Source organism: Haemorhous mexicanus, chromosome 4 (assembly GCF_027477595.1).
Source record: "Haemorhous mexicanus isolate bHaeMex1 chromosome 4, bHaeMex1.pri, whole genome shotgun sequence".
In the NCBI taxonomy this organism is placed as follows: domain Eukaryota; kingdom Metazoa; phylum Chordata; class Aves; order Passeriformes; family Fringillidae; genus Haemorhous; species Haemorhous mexicanus.
In genome coordinates this window covers 42,111,386-42,130,778 of record NC_082344.1, presented here as the reverse complement: position 1 = coordinate 42,130,778, position 19,393 = coordinate 42,111,386, and the positions used below count along the sequence as shown (strand labels likewise).

At 39.3% G+C, this 19,393-nt stretch overlaps 1 protein-coding gene across 1 annotated transcript in view; it reads left to right on the top strand.

The window, feature by feature from the left end:
- Nucleotides 1–13,691: 13,691 nt before the first annotated feature.
- Nucleotides 13,692–19,393, top strand: part of VEGFC (vascular endothelial growth factor C) — a 70,113-nt gene continuing 64,411 nt past the window's right edge. Inside the window, exon 1 of the mRNA XM_059844568.1 lies at nucleotides 13,692–14,345. Coding sequence (XP_059700551.1) covers nucleotides 14,202–14,345 — 144 coding nt within the window. The 5' untranslated portion in view covers nucleotides 13,692–14,201. The remainder of the gene's footprint in view (nucleotides 14,346–19,393) is intronic.

Sequence of the window (19,393 nt, the reverse complement as noted above, 5' to 3'; positions counted from 1 at the left end):
AACTTGTAAACACTGGGACTTGAGTCAGATTTGCAGGTACATACTTGGTAAATTTTTCTGCTAATTCAATACAACGTAGGTGTTACTTCATTTTAACACTTTAGTTTTTTTATTGAAAATAAAATCTTACTAAAGAGGAAAGGGAAAAAATCACAGAAATGGAGATGGAAAATCTTTAGAGTAGGACAAAGAAATTCTGTCCAAGTTAAATATTGGATGCCAAAAGGAGAAAATACCTTTTAAAATCCCATATTTACAGGATCCTTGCAGTTTTTCTGCAGGTAACCAATCTTAAGCAGCATTTTGGCTACATGGTTTATTCATCTCATTTCAACTATTATGGTAGCATGCTTTTGACTGATCAGCAGGATATCTTTCATGTACAAAACACCAAGTACTAGTAAATTGCATTCCTGTCAATCTATTATTTAAACAAAAGCAAAAAGAACTTAAAGGACCTATGAAAACCTCCTAAAGGTTTGTGTTGCTTTCTCCCAATACAGGATGATTACAAGTGTGGGAAGATATCATTCTGAAAATTTCTGATATGCAAGTATAAATAAATATTTTAATGAAATATAAATGTACTGTAAGAATGTTAGTGACATGCTTTCTGCTTTCCCTAGATGTCTTGTGTCCCTCTGCCTGATCTTTGGAAACAATAACTGTGACACTGATGTATTCAGTGCTATTGTGCCTGTTGTATTAGGAAAAAAAAAGACACTTCAGAATAAGATATTCTGCTTAAGACACATTTGGATGAACCTGGGGTAAATCTGCCTGGGAAAATGGGATTTAAGTGTCTAGAAAACAAGATTAGCCTTTTCCATTTGATCTTTGGTGAAATCACGTTGAACTGAGATGTTTTAGAGTTGACAGCTCCTAGTGAATTCACTTTTTCTTCACATTACAGAAATGGAGAGCAGAGGCCACAAGCCCTGCTGCCCTTTTATTGTCTTATAGCTCTGCTGTGTCAATTCTCATGCAAGAACTTGTGCTGCACGTATTGAGTAGCTAAAGCTTCACTAATAGTATTTGACATTATAATAGATGTCTAGCCAAAATTATAGAAAAAGATTAGATGGATTCAAATCTCTGTGATTAATAGGATATGTTACTTCATGCCATTTTTTTCTTCTTTGAAGTAAGAATACATAATGAATGTCATACGGTAATTGTAATTTTTGCAGCTTCCTAGAATTGTTGCCTCAAATAGGTGGCAAAAAAGGTAAAGACCTCTTCCTTGTCTTAAAAAAAAGTCAAGCAGAAACCTCTGTAGTTAACAAAAGAGAGAAAGTTAAGTGCTACTTTGTTTTCCCAATTACAGAATGCTGAAGGCTTCATGCATGGTACCATTTAAAGATAAACAAAAATCATGTGGCAGACCAGCAAGATTCAGAAGAAAAAATTGCAGTGAAATGATTGTCTATTCACAATTTTGTAAAACAGAATCAGCACTCTATATACAAGATAAAAAGTACAGTTCTTCTGAAGAGCACATCTCTCACATGGAAATCATACCTTGGTTGGTGCTCTCTTTCTAGCCTGCTGTTGATTCAGTTGAGCAGTTTGGATTGACTGCACAAGAAGCTTACAGTGAGTGGAATTTCTTCATTCCCAGGTAGGCATTTACCATTTGCAATAAGAATGCCTATAGAGAAATTAGACACGATTTTCTGAGTCTCAGGTATTAGAGAATTAGTTTGCACTCAGATAAACTAAATTTAGTAGCCCATAAAACATGATACTTGTGAAAAATCAGAACACTCATATGGAATGATTGATATTGAGCTATAAATGAAAGAATACCTGGAACACAGTTGTCTCATTTCCATTTCATTCTTGTGACACGCACAAAGGAAAAATAGTGCTGTTTAAGTTAAAACCATAAACATGGTTCCAACAGAAGGAATGGATCAACTTGTGGGTCGTTTTCACATCTGGTTTGCTAAAAAAGCCATGTCATAATACATTTAGAGTGTAAGGACTACTTCAGTGATGTGTGAGTAAGGGAACTCTGTGTGCTTTACTAGTTTGTGAAAATCTGAGACTCTTATTGAAACCACTATTCCACGACACTCTTTGAAAACCTGATCTGGACATACAACCAGTCCTGCATAACTGGAAGAAGATCTCCTATGATCAGAACTGTGGTTTGAATCAGAGGAGATTTTTTGCAATGAGATAGACATAGGCATGCATTTTGTCTCAGGTATCTATATTTCTAATTCAGAAGATTTCATAATTGTAGGAAACATATTTCATGTTTCTCCCCTCCTCAAGCAGGGTTGGGTTTTTTTGGGGGGGAGTCTTGGGAGCAAAATTCTAAATCTGGTTGAGAGGAAATGAAATGATGTTGGATTTTAATGCTTAATATTAGCTATGTTAGTCATCCATGATAAAATCTGAGATTTTGTGTGAGATTTTGTTAAATGGCTTTTTTTATCTGCAATAAAAATGGATCTTTAAAATACCCAGCTGCCCACTTTTTTACATGGCAGAGTAAGGATGTTTTGTATGTAAAACATGATACACATAGCAATTACAGGAATTAACATAAAAAACATTGTGTTTTTACAGAAATATCTTCGAGTTAGCTAAAAAAAAAAAAAAAAAAAAAAAAGGAAAAAAAAAAGAAAGAAACAAAACCAAAATCATACAGGGTCCAGCAAGGCATTTCACTATGTTACATTAAAATCCTCATAAAGTTATGATTATCAAAAATACATGTTGTAAAAACTTGTATTTGCAGTGCAAAGAAAAAAGGGTAGAAAAATGGCATGCTCTCTCTAATGGCAAAAAAACAAAGAACCTCTAAGTGTTTTTTCTCCTGGATAAAATTGTAACCTTTACTTGTTGTGCAATATCTGTTCACTTTGGCAACTATAATACTTTGAAGGCGTTACTGCTGAAATACCAAAGGAGCCATGAAAGAGTCAGTCCCACTGATGTATAACAGATTATTCAGATCAACAAAATTGTTAGCAAGTTTGTCTCAATGTAGACTTCCATAAGAGAGAGTCTTTAACTAGAAAGAGACAAATTGTTTTTTAGTTTCCAGAGTTTAAAAGATTGGCAGGAAAAAATCTTATGTGTGTGGGGGTGAGATGTCAGGTTTCTCTGGGCCTAGGGGTATTGAATGAGAAGCTTTTGACTCTGTGAAGTTATTACTCTAGTTAGGGTTACTTTAAAAAGACTTTGTAATGATCAGATGAAATGTGGATTTTTTTCTTTTTTGACTTGAAATCTTCTTAATCTATTTTTTGGTCTACCTCAACTTTTTAAGCTTTTTCCACACCTGCTGTGTCTCAAATGCAATTTCCTTCATTTAATCTGTCTCCTTTCACACTTTGTAGATCACACAGCTTTTTTAATGGTGTATTTCCCAACAGATGACTGCATCCCAAAACTCAATCAGAATGTCAAATCATCTAACAATATCCTATTTCTGTATGGCTTGATTTTGACAGTCCAAACATCTCAGATAGAAATCAAAGTTCTTTAATAGAAATTACCCCATAAGCAAGATGACAATAATAAGGACCTAACAAATTTTTAGTCTGACTTAATCAATTGGAATGCGAATTTTTTTCATTCACTCATTTGATAATTCTCCAGTAAAACCTACTAACATGTCTAATCATCTTTTGAAACAACTTTCAATTTTTGTTCCATATAGAGCTAAAAAGATGAGCAATACACCAATTTTAATAAGAAAGCTTTATCAGTCAACAATCAAACACTCCCCTTATTTTATCAATTATGCCACTATTATGTTTGCTCCATTTTGATGATCAAATGGCCATGCTGCAGACTAAGTTCCTGTCCCTCTTTCCACCTGTATTTATTGTGCGTCCCCTTACGGCATTGGCTCTCCCCAGGGACAGATATTCTAATGTAGATTGAGACTTCTTTCCTGTAACTTTAGGGATCTCAAAGTTAGCATATAGTCTCCTTCTGACACTGAGAGAAAACATATTTTAGCACATGTCCTAAAGTGCCAAAGAAATGGAAAGCTACTTCCTCTTTGGAAGGAGCCTGTTTTGTTTTTCATTGACTGTAATGAACCATCAGATGCTTGGCTTTAGACTGGAGCCTTAATTCTGGGATGACAGAAGGGAGATGAGGTCCTCTCCTATTTGTTTTACTCTTTCTGTTGTTCAGTTAGTTTTGATGAATATCTGCCCACACATGACTACTGTTGAAAACAATTGTAGTTCTTCATTTGGATTTCACATTCTTTGGTCAGTAAATGTTGGCACGATGCAAGAGGAATATCAAGGCAACAATGCCCTTGAGGCATCCTGGCATTTGCTTGGATTTGAGGATTTCTATGTATTCTAAAGGCTAGAACAAATACAGTTCAACTGATGACCTTAAGAAAATGTCAAGAAAGCAGAAAACATTATTTTTTTTATCTTTGCATGGTAAAAATTAGTAGAAATAGCCTGTAAATGTCTATTTAAAGATAAACTATCTTTTTAATGAAAGAAAGCATTTAAACGTGCTTTGAAATGTCAAACTAACAGCTCTGTTTTGTAAAAAGCAAATGGTTTGGCTTTGCATCATAGGAAGGGTGAAAAAAGGAGTTTGCTCATAAGGCCAAGTGTTCAAACCAACCTGAAAAAATGAGTTGTGTTATAATTACTCCCACTGCTGTGCAAGCATGAAGTTGACTGATGAAATGAGTTTTCTTAATTATGAACTTTGATATTGTATATTTAGGGTAAGCTTTTGAAAACTCACTGAGCTTGATTCCAGTTTTTTTTTGACCTTGACTGAGAGTAGATTGAACTCAAAAAGTTGTTTTATTCCTACTGGCAAGCAGCATTATAATTTAACAAGGGATGTTACAGTTTTATTAAACAATAGGTCACACAATGTGCAGATCCTTTGAATCTACTGTACATTTAGACTTTGAAGTTCTGTTTTTAAAAAAAGGGAATCAAATCAAATGACTTTTCAAGATCTCCTATGAATATTAACAGCCTTGCTGTGAATATTTCTGCAGGAATACATCTCATTCTCATTTGAGTCTTACCCCTTTTGGCTTAGGTGATCAACATCTATGGAAAAGGGCAAGAAAAGGAATAGGGACTTAGAAAAACAGATGTGATTTGAAAGAAGGCTATTACAATATAAAAGGATATTATTACAATTAATTATGGCTCCTAATTCCCTCCAGTTGCCTTAAAGATTTCAGTGCAAAACTGTGGGCTATAAATATTAGCTGCTCAGATGAACAGTTTCAGAATTGTGTGGAAACAAATATTTTTTTGGACTATTTTTATTTTTATGTAGTTTTATCAACTAGAATAATAGAACTTCATAGATCCACTAGTAAACACCTATTTTCATTCTAAAATCTTAGAAACTTACTAGGAGTAACTCAACAGCAAAAAGTGTGGGGTGAAGCCATCTGCTATCTGCAATGCCTTAGAAGCAGAAAAATGCTTTTAAAACTATAGCATAACTTGTCTCCTCTCTCTTGTAGCTGTCTTTGTAGTCTCAGCAGCAGCACCATGTAGTTAGGGCTCCCTGAACTTCCCCAGGTTACATACCTCATATGGCCAAGTCCCAGAGAAAAAAATCCTGTCTCATTTCTTCTCTTTGCATGTAGCTGAGCTCATGGGCTTGGAGAGGTTGTCCTTGACTGCACACTAGTCCATAAAACAGATTAAAGTTACCATCAGGGGGTCTGACAGTCCGACCTCAGCTGGGGCAACTCGGAACTCAGCACCACACTGGCCTGTTCCCTCATCCCAGAATCCTTCCATGGCAGAGGTGCTGCTCCTGACTGGTCACATCTCAAGGGAGCAGAGAAATATGATGGAAGGATGACTCAGACTTTGCTCTATCCGTCTTAAGTGAGATACCTATGAGTGGCCATACAGTTACATAAAAGGTAATTTTTGACCACTCAGAATTATAAGGCAGAAAAAGTAAGCAAAGGTCATATCTGTGCATCTCTGAAAATTATTTTAATGTTATAATCCACAGTTTAAAACCTATAATTTTAATTTTTTAATAAAATATTTGCAATTTCTAGCTTTAAAAATTATACATGCTTGTCTCTCTGCTTCCTCCTCCTCTCTCCAAATCAGCTGGTTACCCTGGGAAGATGCCATCACTGCAGGGAGTCTTACTAAGAAGCTGGGGTTGGTTTTAATTTTGAATACACTCAGGCTTATGTTCATTATCAATAGAGAAGATTAGGTTGAGTTCCACAGCTGGAACCTGCTCCTGAAAGTGGTCTGTTGATCTACCCTTTGCACTTAAGAATTTTATACTGGGACAGATTAGTTGAAGTGTCCCTGTGGAGTGTAGCTGTAGGTTTGTGATGGGATAGGAATTCAAATAATAGATTAGGCCCAGCAAGCTACCTGCTTTTTAGGTCAGTAGTAGCTGCTTGAATTCAAGTTAGAAAGAGATAAGCAAGCAGAAGGACAATGGATGTGCTCCACTTTCTGCCTGCTTTGCCCAGTGATGGTCTCATATCAGTTGCCTAGTTTAGCCTGAAGTGTTGAACATCAAGACTCTTGTTTAGAGACAGATTAACAGGTTTTGCTGAAAGTATGAAAGAACTGAAGCAGCCATGCACTGGTCTAAGCATGTCTCTTATTGCATAAATTCATTAATGATATCACGGGAAACTAGCATGGCTTTCACTATATCACAGCAAACTAGGACCTCTGCCACCCCAGTGTTAAGCGTGTAGGAAAATGAAATTTTCTGGCCAGACAGTGAATGAGGTAATTATTTGGGGCCTCTGATGCAATCTCCATATCAGTGCACTTTTGTTCTTTAATTTGTATTCATTGCTTTTTGTTTGCTTGTTTTTTCTTAGCAGCTTTTGAAAAGTGAAAAGGTTAGGGATTGAATTTTGAATTCTTAGAGATGTTGGTTCCTCACCTTTCTAGGTCTGTGCCCAGGGTGTATCCTGAGGTCTCATAGAAACAATAGTGCTCTTGATTCAGCACAAAGCATACAAATTTTTGAAGGGAACCTGTCATGGTTTTTATTAAGCAATTGTTTAGCAGAGAACAAAACCTTCTTAGTAACCCAGTTAAGCATGCTGCAAATTCAAATTTAGTAATGGTAACTTGCCAACTGAAAGTTGGTATGCAGGTTTCTCATTTTGCTTTGTCTTATTTGTTATAATAAAAAAAAAAAGAGGACATAAAATATCTGAAGCTGCTGCTTTACTGTTTTTCTGTGAGATGTATCCCAAAAGCTGGTACATGGTTTGGTTTAGGTTTTTGCTCTTTCTGACTGAATGAATAAATCTAGTTTCAATGAGAATGGCAGTAGTGCTCTTTATTAATTTCATTGAAAATTATGAAGACTGTTTTACAGATTTGATTTCCTGTGTACTTCCTTTCAACCGTATCTGTTGGACTGACTTTTGGTGTAATAATGAGGTGTAAAAATAAATATTTTTTTTATGACTAAGTATAGTGGTCTGAATATGAGACTGTAAGACAAGAACAAATTTACTCTGAGGTTTGGACCTGAATCAATGAAAAATGGATTCAGTTTCCCTCATATATACGATATGTTCTATGGACATAGATAAACCATCTGTCTAGACTGTTTATCTATTTTTTTTTCTAACAGTTACAAATTAATATGCTACTTAAGAAAGAGCACAGTGAGTATCTGCTACTGCACTCAATTTCCTTCATGCTTTTCCAGCATCTGTATTCATTGAATAAAGTATCCAACATTGGACTACTCCTCCCTTTCACTCCTCCAGCTCCCTTTTACTTAAAAATCATGTTATGGTCCTGTTGTCCAGAACCATGTCTGATGCATTTTTAAACCTCTTGTAACAACAAATTCCAGAGGTTCACTACCTGGTGTACCAAGGAAAACAAAAGAAAAACCCAACAAACCCAAACCAGTATCCAACCCAAACCACAAATCTCTCTTTCATCATTTTTAAGTTTATCTCCAACTATTTTCAGCCATGTGAAAAATGAAGCTGGACTTAAGCAAGAACCTCAGTCCTGAATGTCCCCACATTTTGGTATTTATGGTTTCTGAATCAGTATGATGGGCTGAAGCAAATCCTGCAGTGTGGATCAGGAAGTCAGGAGAGAATTTTCAACCTATAAACTTTGCAATAGGTCAATAACAACACTTTTTCTGACCACAAGGAACCAACGGCAGCACAGGGCCAGTACACCTCTACTTTGTTATGTGTAAAGATAGAACCTAGGGAGCAAGGACAGCAAAGAACGATAGACTTAAAATTGTAAGTAATTTTCATGGAGTATAAAAATGACTAGAAAAAAATTGGAGGTAGTTCCCTTTGTCTTGAGAAATGAGAGTGTTCCAATGTGGAAAGAGTCAGATCTACAACTACAGGAAAGGGAACATCTGGCTGGATAAAAAATCCTCAAAAAACATACAAAAATTACATCCTATTGCAAGCTTAAAATGAATCTGCTGAAAAAGCAAATACCACATGGGAATGTACATGCAGAAGAATGGGTTGGAGTGTTTTGTTCTGCCCAACACAGTGAGTTTTGAAGTACCTTTGTTCAGTGTTAACCATCAGCTTTCAATGAATCCCTGGATAAATGTTATTCAAATGACAGTTATAAGCGTAACTTTGGAAAACAAAAAATTTATCAAGATTTTGAAAACACTGATCTTATTAAGCTTAAAACTAGAAGATTAGGTAAGGAAGGCTAAGTGCAGACATCTGTAAAATGCTATGTTAAATTGGAGAAAATAATTTACTTTTATAAATAAACCATATTAAGAAAAAATGAGGCTCATTAAAATAATGCATTTATACTACTCTGGGTTTGGAAGTGAACTGGTCTCATTAATGTTTGTCAATATTTTTAAGGTTTTAATAATTCAGCATTTTACATGTAGGGTTTAGCATATTCCTAATTTCTAGGATAGGCAATATATTGAACAGAAAGTTAGAAGCAGTGAAGAAAAAGAGAAAGAATGCAGCAGATATCCAAGTGAAGAGGAGGTATACAGGAGCAATATCAGGGAAAACTGCAACTCTTTAAAGAAACACTTATTTCTGCCATTATTTTAGAAATTACATAGAAGTGCCTCTTGAATTGATTTGGTACCATCTTGTCCTGCTATACTATCAAATTTTGTAAGTATAACTGGGAAGAAAAAAATTTTGAATAAGCATCTCATAGGTTGTCACTTGGAAAACTACAGCAGGAAGGTATGTATCATGCTAAGTGTTTGTATGTTTAGTGGTCATGTGCTGTTAGCTCCCAATATTTTTGTTGAATCTAAGACTGTTTATTTAGTGACATGGCTTCAGCTATACACAGTTTAGATTGTGCACAGCTTTCAGTTAAGAGGCAGCATAAATTTGCAATCAGTCATTTTATTGTTTATAGTCAGAGGTTATAACAATGACCATCAGGAGTCTACAGGATGTTAAATTAACGTTCTATGGATACTTGCTGTTGTGTGAGACCTTACATCACAAGAAAGAAAAATTACAGTAAAGAGAAAAAACATAATGTAAGTCAGCTAAATAAAACGTGTACAAGGGCTTTCTCCATTCTAAGCTTTAGAGATATGTAATTTGCTTTGGTTAACTCAAACACTTTTTTTGAGATGCAGCCTGGTGCTGTCCAATTTTGCAGCATACTACCCTTTTTTATAGCAAGGGTTGGAAGGTTTTACACTACTGCAGTCATTTAGTCTGTAACACAGAGAAATTCTAATGTTAGATGCCAATGGTTTTGATTTTAACAGTTTAAAAAGGGAATCCCTGAGAACAAAGAAATCCCAATAATCCTGTAATCCTTGAATATCGACCGGTGTCAAAAAGCTGAATTCTAAGGATTCTTGTCTTGTTAATTAATTTTCAAAAGGGACCAATTTTTATACTAAACAAAAGACAAATTTCCTATAACAAAGTGCAGGCTGCTAGGTCAAGCATTGCAGAAAATGATCTTGCAGCAACGATGTCTTTCTCATTGAACTGAAGTTATTTATCCTGGCAATAAAGCAAATGAATGGATAAAACTACATTTCAGGAGTCTTAGCTGGAGGTTTGGTGTAGAACAGTTTCCCATGGGGTTTTACAAGAGAGAATGTCTGATCAAAGCCAAGGAAAATATTTCAGGAGCTATTGATGATCTCCAAGCATAGATCCTTTTCTAGGATTATATAAGAAAATACTGAATGAGGGCTGATACCAAGAAAAAGATAGGGCTTTAAATGTGCTTTTGATGGGTGATGAAGGACATTACTCTCATAATCAGTAAAATTAGCAGTACCCCTAAATATTTCCATTAAATTATGTTTTGTGCCAGTAAGAAATGTAGAGAAGCAGACTGCCGCCTCAAATCCACAGTATCCTCCTTTTTCAGTTGCTAAGTCTTCTGTAAAGCTGGTTACTCTGAGTAGATAAGCAATATCAAAAGAAATGTGTAATAAAACTTCGGATTGCCTGATTCAGTGGCAGAAAACGTATCAACGTATCAACGAGCAGTTTTGTCCAGCTTGGCAATAAATCGGAATTACCTTTTTTTTTTTTTTTTTCTTTTTTTCCCCCTAAACATTTGCAGTAATTTACATTTCCCCTAATTTATGGTATCTATACTGGACATTGATATTTTAGACATTGATCAATACCCGATTTTTTTTTTTTTTTAATCATGAGAGGAAGTATGGTGGAGTTCCATCTGTAAAGGAACTAAGGAAGCTTACTTAGTGCCTTCATCTTTTGGGATTCTCCAGAATGGCACTTCCACAGTCTTTTGAGCTGCTACACACAGGGAGCAATGATTTTAACTTTGAGATTTACATTAAACATAATGCCATGGAAATTTACTAGTAAGACTGATGTGTATTAAAACAAATACAAACCATGATATCTGATTTTAATTCTTGAGTATGCCTCTGTCTGTCTGTTTAATAGGAAAAGAAAAGGAGATTGCTTTAAAACAAACACAATAATTTAAAGACAATGGAAATCACACCTGTGAAAAGAAAACATTTGTTAGCATTTATTTCTACATTAAGCAAGTAAACCTCATTATGAAAGCATGCTACTGTTTTTTCTTGCTGCTCTTAACTCTCATATATTTCCCACTTTCTGCTCACATTTCTTGCAGTTGGTTTTCACACTGCTAACAAATGGATAGGAAACAGGCATTGAAATGCATCTGTGTTTCAGAAGCAGAATGTAACAGAAAGGAACACATCAGGTATTTCTAGATACAGGAGAGGTGTGTTCTTGGCAGACATGTTACACCAACTTGAACAAGGGATTGGGGCCTGGATTTTTAAAACTCATTCTTAAAACAATATTAAAAGAATTCATTTGAAAGACTCTTACTTCTGACATAAAAATAGTGGTTTTATTTTTTAACAGCAGCTATTGTTGTCATTGAAGCATAAAGGACAGTCAGATCCAGACCTGTGTCTTTACATTATTAGGATATCTCTTTAGTCATCTGGGTTTATAAGGTCAGCTCACTGTTAGTGTACACAGTGTCACTTAGAATTTTAAATTGATTGTCCTGTAGGCTGATTTTTACTTAATTTGAAAACAAGACAAGAAATATTAACTATTAGGTGGTGGAGAAAGTATGAAATATATTTTAATTTGTAAGCCTTCAAATTAGCCATTTTTTATGGGATGGAGAGAAATACAGTCTAGATTAAGGAAAATTTTAGTGTCCCAGAGGCAATGGAATATTTATGTGTTTGTGCACAGAACATACAAATTATCATAAATTTCAACCACTTTCTTGTTAAAACTTTGATTAGACTGAGACTTGAGCCCCTATGACTATGATTACTAGTTTTCAATTATGACACTTGAAACTCGCTATACAGGGCAGTTGGTGGAAATGCTCTATTACATAAAAGCCTTTGATGTCATGATGGATGTTCTATGAATTGTGGGGGGAAGAATGAAAGTGCTGGAGAACTGGGGAAATAAATAATGAAGCCAGCTGATATTATGATGGCACAGCAGGAGTGGTATGTTTCATTCTGTTTTGTGATTTAGTTGTGCGGCTTCTCCTTGCACAGCACTCACTTATTGAAATAATATTATCTGTGCTTGATTTGTCAGGCAGGTTTTAATAAAGTGCTGCACAAGAACTTCTTCTCTATACCAGCCTGTGGTACTTTTGAGAGATTTTTAATAAATTTACACTCAAATCAGTAATGCTGTATTTCTATTTAGATGGATTTTGCACCCTGGACTATGTTCTCTTTGGGCTCTAATCCCATGCTTTGAAGCGCTGTAAGGGTCCAGTGAAGAACAATGGTCTTTTTAATTTATGTATGCTATTTTGTATCGTCATAGCTGTTCTGCTTAACTTCTACCCTGTGTTTATTTCGCTTTACTCCGTCTTGAAAGTATTTAGAAAAACGTTAGTGCTTTAATAATTTTCTAATGACTATACAACCTCTTAAAATATAGCCCTATTTAAACTTTAGATTCCATTCTGATTGCAAATGAAGTGATTACTTTCTAGCATCAAAATCTTTGTGCAGCAGCACGCTGAAATACCATCTTGGAAATGATAATAAATAAATAAATAAACCCAGGAGGTATCTGAGAGCCTTCCAGAGACACCTTTATGTGTAACTCCCAGAATGTTGCTCCCAAAATAATAACATAATGGGATTCCCAGACAATAAGAGCAGTGTAACATGAGCAGACTGCCAGCATCTAGTCAAGGCAGTCAGAGATCTGCCACCACAGTTGGTTCCCATACAGTCTAATTACCAAAAGATGTACACAAGCGATTCAGAAAACAAAGTAAAAGCTTTTAAAATATTTACACAAGGGCCAATAATCAAGCAAAAAATAAGAGTATAGGGAATATAACATTTTCCTTTTGTGTAGTTGAGATTTGAGCAGGCTGCAGAGTGTTACTTTGATAGTAGTATGCATTCTTTTTTAACTTTTAATCACAGTGTAACCGGAACACAGGATCTATGCTCAGTTTTATTTAGGGCTCTGAATGGGATGTTACTTCTCTTCGAAGACGGCTTCAAAATGTCACTGGTAGGAAGGCTACAAATATGGTGCTCTTTGCATTAGTGTTTCTAACACGGCAAAATCCTTTATTCTGCAGCCAAAACAAGCTGCATACTGTCTTAAGTGAAGCTGCCAACACTGCTCAACAAGTAACTGATTAGGATTCACAAAAATTTTCTTGGATGATTTCTCTGAATGAGTTTAACCGAACTTCACCCCTTGGCTTCCGAGCCAAATGAAACGAGCCGGGCACTTCGCTTTTTCCTCGGGGCTGGGACCTGCCGCGGGCTTCATCTTGGCGGAGCCGAAGCTCGTGGCTGGACGAGCCCAGCTCCGCGGGACCGGGTGCTCTCCCCTCCCATTCCCGGCAGAGCCGCGGAGCGCCCCGGGCGGGCTCTTGCCCGCGCTGCGCGGCGATCGCTCCCCGGGGCGCCAGCGGCCGGCGGCGCCGCCGCGGCAGCAGCAGCGGCTGGAGGAGGAGGCGGAGGCGGAGGCGGCGGCGACGGAGGAGGAGGAGGAGGAAGGCGGCCGCCGGCCCCTCTCGGCGCGCAGAGGCGCAGGCAGAGGGCGCTTTCGCCATGCGCGGCCGCCGCCGCCGCCGCCGCCGCCGCGCAGCCCCGGGCGCCGCGCACCCCCCGGCCGCGCCGCCGCTGACAGGCGGCCGCACAGCACAGCACGGCACAGCGCGGCGGGCGGAGCGCAGCGCAGCGCAGCGCAGCGGGGCCCCTCGGCACCGAGCCCCCGGCCCGGCCCGGCCCGCGCGAAGGGATCCCCCCGGGTGCGACCGGCCGCTCGGTCCCGCTCTGCTGCTCCCTGGCTCTCTCTCTCTCCCTCCTTCCCTTCCCTCCTCCTCCTCCTCCTCTCTGCGCTTTCCACCTCCCTTGCTCCTGAGTGAGCGCAGTCTCGGATGTCCGGTTTCCTGGTGGGTTTTTTACCTGGCAAACTCTGGATAACTTTGGTGAGAATTTGCAAAGCGGCTGGGAAAGTTGGGAAGTCCCCTGCAGGCGCATAGGAGCTGCTGCTACCGCATCTTCTCCATCCCACGGATTTTACTGCCTTGGATATTGAGAGGGGAGGGAGGGGGGAGAGGACAGCGAAAGAAGGGGGGGAGAGGAAGAGAAGGAGCCTCATAATTTCGGCTGCATTCCTCCGACTGCCCCGCGGCCCCGCTCCGCGCCCGCTCTGCCATCCCTGCACCATGCACTTGCTGGAGGTGCTCTCCCTGAGCTGCTGCCTGGCTGCCGGCGCCGTGCTCCTGGGACCCCGGCAGCCGGCCGCTGCCGCCGCCTACGAGTCCGGCCAGGGCTACTACGAGGAGGAGCCCGACGCGGGGGAGGCAAAGGTAAGCCCGTGCCCCCGCTGTAGATGCCAGCTCCTCTGGGCATGTGGCTGCGAGTCCATTTGAACGGAGGGCTTGGGAATTCCACCAAGGAAAAGATGTGGAGAAGCCTTTTGAAGTGTGGGGGGGCTCCTTAAAAGTGGGGGAAGGACTTTTTTAAAAAGCGTATGAGTTTTCGGGGTTGCTGGAGGGCGGGCTGCACGGGGAACAACTGCGTTTACAGAGACTCGAAACACCTGATGAGCAGAGGTAGCCCGCGGGCTGCGCTCCTGCCCTGGAGCGGGGACTGCCCGGCGGGGAGCGGTCCCGATCCCGGCCGGGGCAGCGGCCCTTGGGCTGCGGCTGATGCGGGCCCTGGAGCTGGGGCGCGCCCCGCAGGCGCCTCCGAGCGGGGTCCTGCGCTGGGGAGCGCGGAGCGAGGGAGGGCGGGCTGAGAAGCGCTCCGGGGAGCAGCTGGGCACAAGAACGAAGCGGCCCGGGAGGTGTGGGAGGACGGTGACAGCAAAACCCTAGATTTTCCATTTGTTGAGAAATCTCTTGGAGTTACTGACGCTTCGGGTGAGCTGCTGCTGCTTGTGTGACAGAGTTGACGGGAGGTGTAAGGTGACGCTCCAGTCTGAAAACCTTAGTTCTGCCCAGACGCATGATGAAGGTTGGGCTTAAATTCTCGGATTCCAGACACAAATACTTAAAATTCTCGGTTAATTTTTGTTTGCATATTAAGTTTTGTAACATAAAACTCAAGTACCTTGGGTACTTGTGGTTATGCAGTTGCTGGTATGCTGATGCATAAAAAAGATGCATAGTATGTGGTTGTATAAGCATGTGGCATTGTTAGGGAGACCTTTGATGTCTGTCTTAGCCTCATCTCATTGTTTTGAAGATTTCTGACATACTTATTGAAAGCAATCATGACCTAGCTCATTCATTATTCATTTCAGTATGGGGCAGGGAGGGAGTTGTGTGGGTTAGAATTTAAACTAATATTCTGATTTTTTTTCTCCCCCTATGCTGTTTGCTTTACTGATTAAAAAATTTGGGAAATTTTATTGTAACTACCTAGGAAATCAAGTTTTGATAGTATACATTACCTGCACTTCAGGTTTGCAAACTGTTGTACACCATACATTGTACACAGAAGTCATACTTTCATACTTTTCAAATCTGCATGGTAAAGTTTACTGATTATACTGTACGGTCTTAAAATATTTTAACTACAGCTGAATGCTTACATTGCAATATTCTGAGTGCTAATATGCTATCAGCGATCATTTTGCTTAAAAGTGTATAAAGTATTTTTCACATTTTAGTATTTTAAAGTAGGATCAATTCAGTTAGCCACTCTTACCACTTAGACTATTTATAAAAATTTTAAAAAAAGAATGCCAAAACTTAGTGGAGGGTAAAAATACCTCAACTCCTTCCAACCCATGACTGCAAGTCAGTCATTTACTGGGTAAAACCGGCATTTGAGTTGTAAAGCCTTGGAACAGCTTATGCTGAAAAGGTAGAGACTCCAAACTGGAGCATAGCACATACTTTGTGTACTTAGACTGCTGAGGTAGAACAGCTGATAGTGAAGGTACTCTCCTCAGTGATGCTTTGTGTTCCCGTGCATATGGTGTGGAAAGTTACTCTGTTTCTTGAAGAAACCTTGAAGTATTTGGGAGCTGCCGCTGCAGTGCATTGTGTATAAGTGCAAGTGCTCCCTGGAAAAAGAGGAACTGTCAGCAAAGCAAAGGAAGGAAAGGTCAAGAGACCAAGGAGAGTGGGATTGCATGTGTTAAGCAATTACGTTAATAGGAAGACGATTTTGTGCCTGATTACTGCTGAGTAGTAAGTAGAGAAAGATTCTGGGTCCAAGCAGACTTAGTCATGTTGGAAGCCTGTAGTTATGAGTTTGTTGCTTTTGCTGGAACAGTTTGAGTGAGTGAGTACTGCACATATTTGTTTCTGTGAATATTGAGATGAGTATTAGGATTAAATAAGTAAACTGCAAATAATTGTTTCAAGGAAAATATTATTGTATTGTCAGTATAAAGCCAACTGCTTGAACTTTGCTAACTTCAAAGAAGTTCATAGATGTTATGTTTTTACTTCCCATCCAGATGCCATGTTGCTGCATGTTAAACTGATGCCTAAGTGCAGATTATGCAGGCCATTAGGTCAGCTCTTCATACAATATATTTATTTCTCTTCACTCCTATTTTAAGAGCTTTAACTTTAGAAAGCACTTTAAAAAGTGTGAATGAAGTTGAGGCTCCTCCAACATAGGAGGAAAAGCTGGCCAGAAAATAGGGGTATTGTATTTTTAAGCAGGTAATTTTGATGTATTAAACTTGTCTAGAGATTTGCAGCAACTAATAAGTGGTACAGATATAAATAGTAGTAGTTCATACACAGCTCTTGCAAGGGCATGTTCTGCAGCAAGTGGGCACTGATAAGCTTGTGCAACACTACCTCACCCCTCTCCACTCCTACCCCCCATCCCTACCTTTTTTATTTTTTTTTCCAGCCTAAGGGTGAGGTTCCTTATTTAACAAGCATTCAGGGCCCAGCTTAATACTTTTCAGCTGAACTGTCAGCTCGGTGGGATGGGAATGAGCCCTGCCTGTAAATCACCTCTTGCGGATTTCCTGCAGCACAGGGGGCTGTCCCGGGGAGCTGCCCCCTGGCAGCCACACCCGCCCCTCCCGGCGGGGCAGGAGGGCGGCCCTGACCCCTCTCTCCGCCTGGCTGGCTTGGTGTGGAGGGCAGGCTGGTGTGGAGGGCAGCCTGGCCCTTCAGTCAGCGCTCTGCTCCAGGCGGGCCCGCGGGAATCAGCCCTCCTGCCCCGGATTTCACGGGTTTGGCAGGGACCCGCCGCCCCGCAGGGATGCTCGGAGCAGCTGCTGCGAGGGGAGGGTGAGCTCTTTTGCAACTTTAGCTCCTTGTACTGTCTTTGAGCGTTTTAATAACTTTTATAATATGTTTGGTCTCTGGCTTTTGTTCTTTAGGTGATTTTGTGTAGGGAACGTGGGGTGAGTATAAACTGTCTACCTGGGAGAGTATTATTTTAAAGAAATAAATAATGCCTTATTGTTTGCTGAAAGTTTAAAAATGAACTGAAGGAACTACGTGGGTATTCTGTGCAGGAATTAAACTTCTGAGGTCATTGAAATAAAGGTGTGGCAGTAGCATGTACCTAGACTTCATTAACGAAGGCAATGAGGTAACAATAGCAGGAATAGGTTATTATGGTAACAATACCTGGAATGAAACTACACAGCTGGCAGGGTTTGTCATAGCTGCACCATCATTTTGTTGCATAGTCTTTAGAATTATGTGACTGTGCAAAAGCAATATTGGTCAATTGTCCCATGTAGTTTGAAAAGGTTTAAAACTGTATTTATGTAAAAATTTTTAGTTTTGTATTAGAATGGGAATAGCGAATGAAAATGTATTTGCCTGTTCTAAAGCACTTCCCTGAAAATTTCACTCGGGCCTCTTTGCACAGACAGCAATAAAGTACAGAACAATTTGGCTGTGATTCTGTCATTTAGGGGTTTTTGCAATGTAAATTTATGTGCTTACTTGAGCTGCATTTTTCTTGGATGCTACCTGAGATGTACTTTTTAAATTTGATTATTATAAAATTATTTCAGATCTGACCTAATCATACAGTGCTGCTCATTGACGGCTACCAGAGTTTAAGTACTGTTAGTTAGTGGGAGTGTGAGGGAAAGCAGTGTGTCAGTTTCCTGGGTTTCCTGCTGTTGCTGTATCTCCATGGTACAATCTCAGACCCGTCAGTTTCATGGTCACCCATTAGTTTACCAAGTGCCTTACTCCGTGGTCTGTGCGCAGGTGAGAGATGAGGCTGCCTTGTCTGTTTTGAAAACAAGCACACACCTCACTCCCTGTACTTAAACAGTGTTAAGTTGAGCATGTAGGGAGAATATTTTTTCCTGCTGCTGCTGTTTAGTCTGCTGCAAATTTTCTTGTGTGTATGTGTGTAGCCACTCTCTTTTCAGACACATGAACACAAAAAGATGCTGGTTTTTTAGAACCATTATTTGTAGCAGAAGCAACGGGATGAACATTGTAGTAATTCTTTTAAAGACTAAGCAATGCTTCTGCAAACATAGATATTAAACTTTGGTCTGGCCTTTTGTGTGAGTAAAGTACAGTACTAAGCCCAAAGAGCTCACTGCACTTTCTAGTTCTTGGAGAGCATTCCTGCCTAGTGTAAGCACGCTAGTGTGCCTGGGAGGGACTTCAGCTGTTTGTCAGCAGCAATCCCATGCATTTATGAAGGTTATAAAAAAGCTGTGGAGGTCATTTTAACTGCAGTGTTTAAAGACATACAGAAGCATACCATCAGAAGTATTATTTTTATGCTCACTTAGGTTGTGTGTATTCACAGCCTTGCCTGTTTTTCAAGGGTGTGTGTCCACTTATTTTAGTAAAAGTAAACCAGGACTTAGACTTCAGAGTGTTGTAGCTGAGGGTGATGGTAATAATCTTCTCCTGCTGATACCCTGCATCCAGGATAGAAGTCTGTTGAGAACCTTCTGCTGCTGCTTTTTTAAATGTGGTCAGTGATTCATGAAAAAAAAAAAAATCTTAGGACAAAAAAGGGAATCCAACTAAAGTCACACTGGTTTCCTATCAAGTGTAATATCCTGTTTAATGTAAAAAAAATGTGTTACAGCTATTTGTAGAATGAGTTATAAGAAATTCCAAGCAAGATTGTCCCTGAAAGTTGCAAGTTCTTTTAAAGACTAAGTTGCCTCTTAGAAGTTTTGTTTGGTAAAGTACTAAGTTTTGATTAGTAAGTAGGATAGGTATGATTGTTTTCCCTATTATAAATGTTTATTACTTTTTAAATTTCACCTTGGTTCTATTCAGAGTGATAATGTAATACCAAATTCCCCTCCATGTAAATGTCTTATCTACTTCAAAGAAACTAATGGCTGTATAAATTGCACCAGAATTTTAATTTAAAACATTGATAAATTATGGGAGCATGGATGATTGTTTGTTGACTTTGTCAACTTATTTGTCTTGTT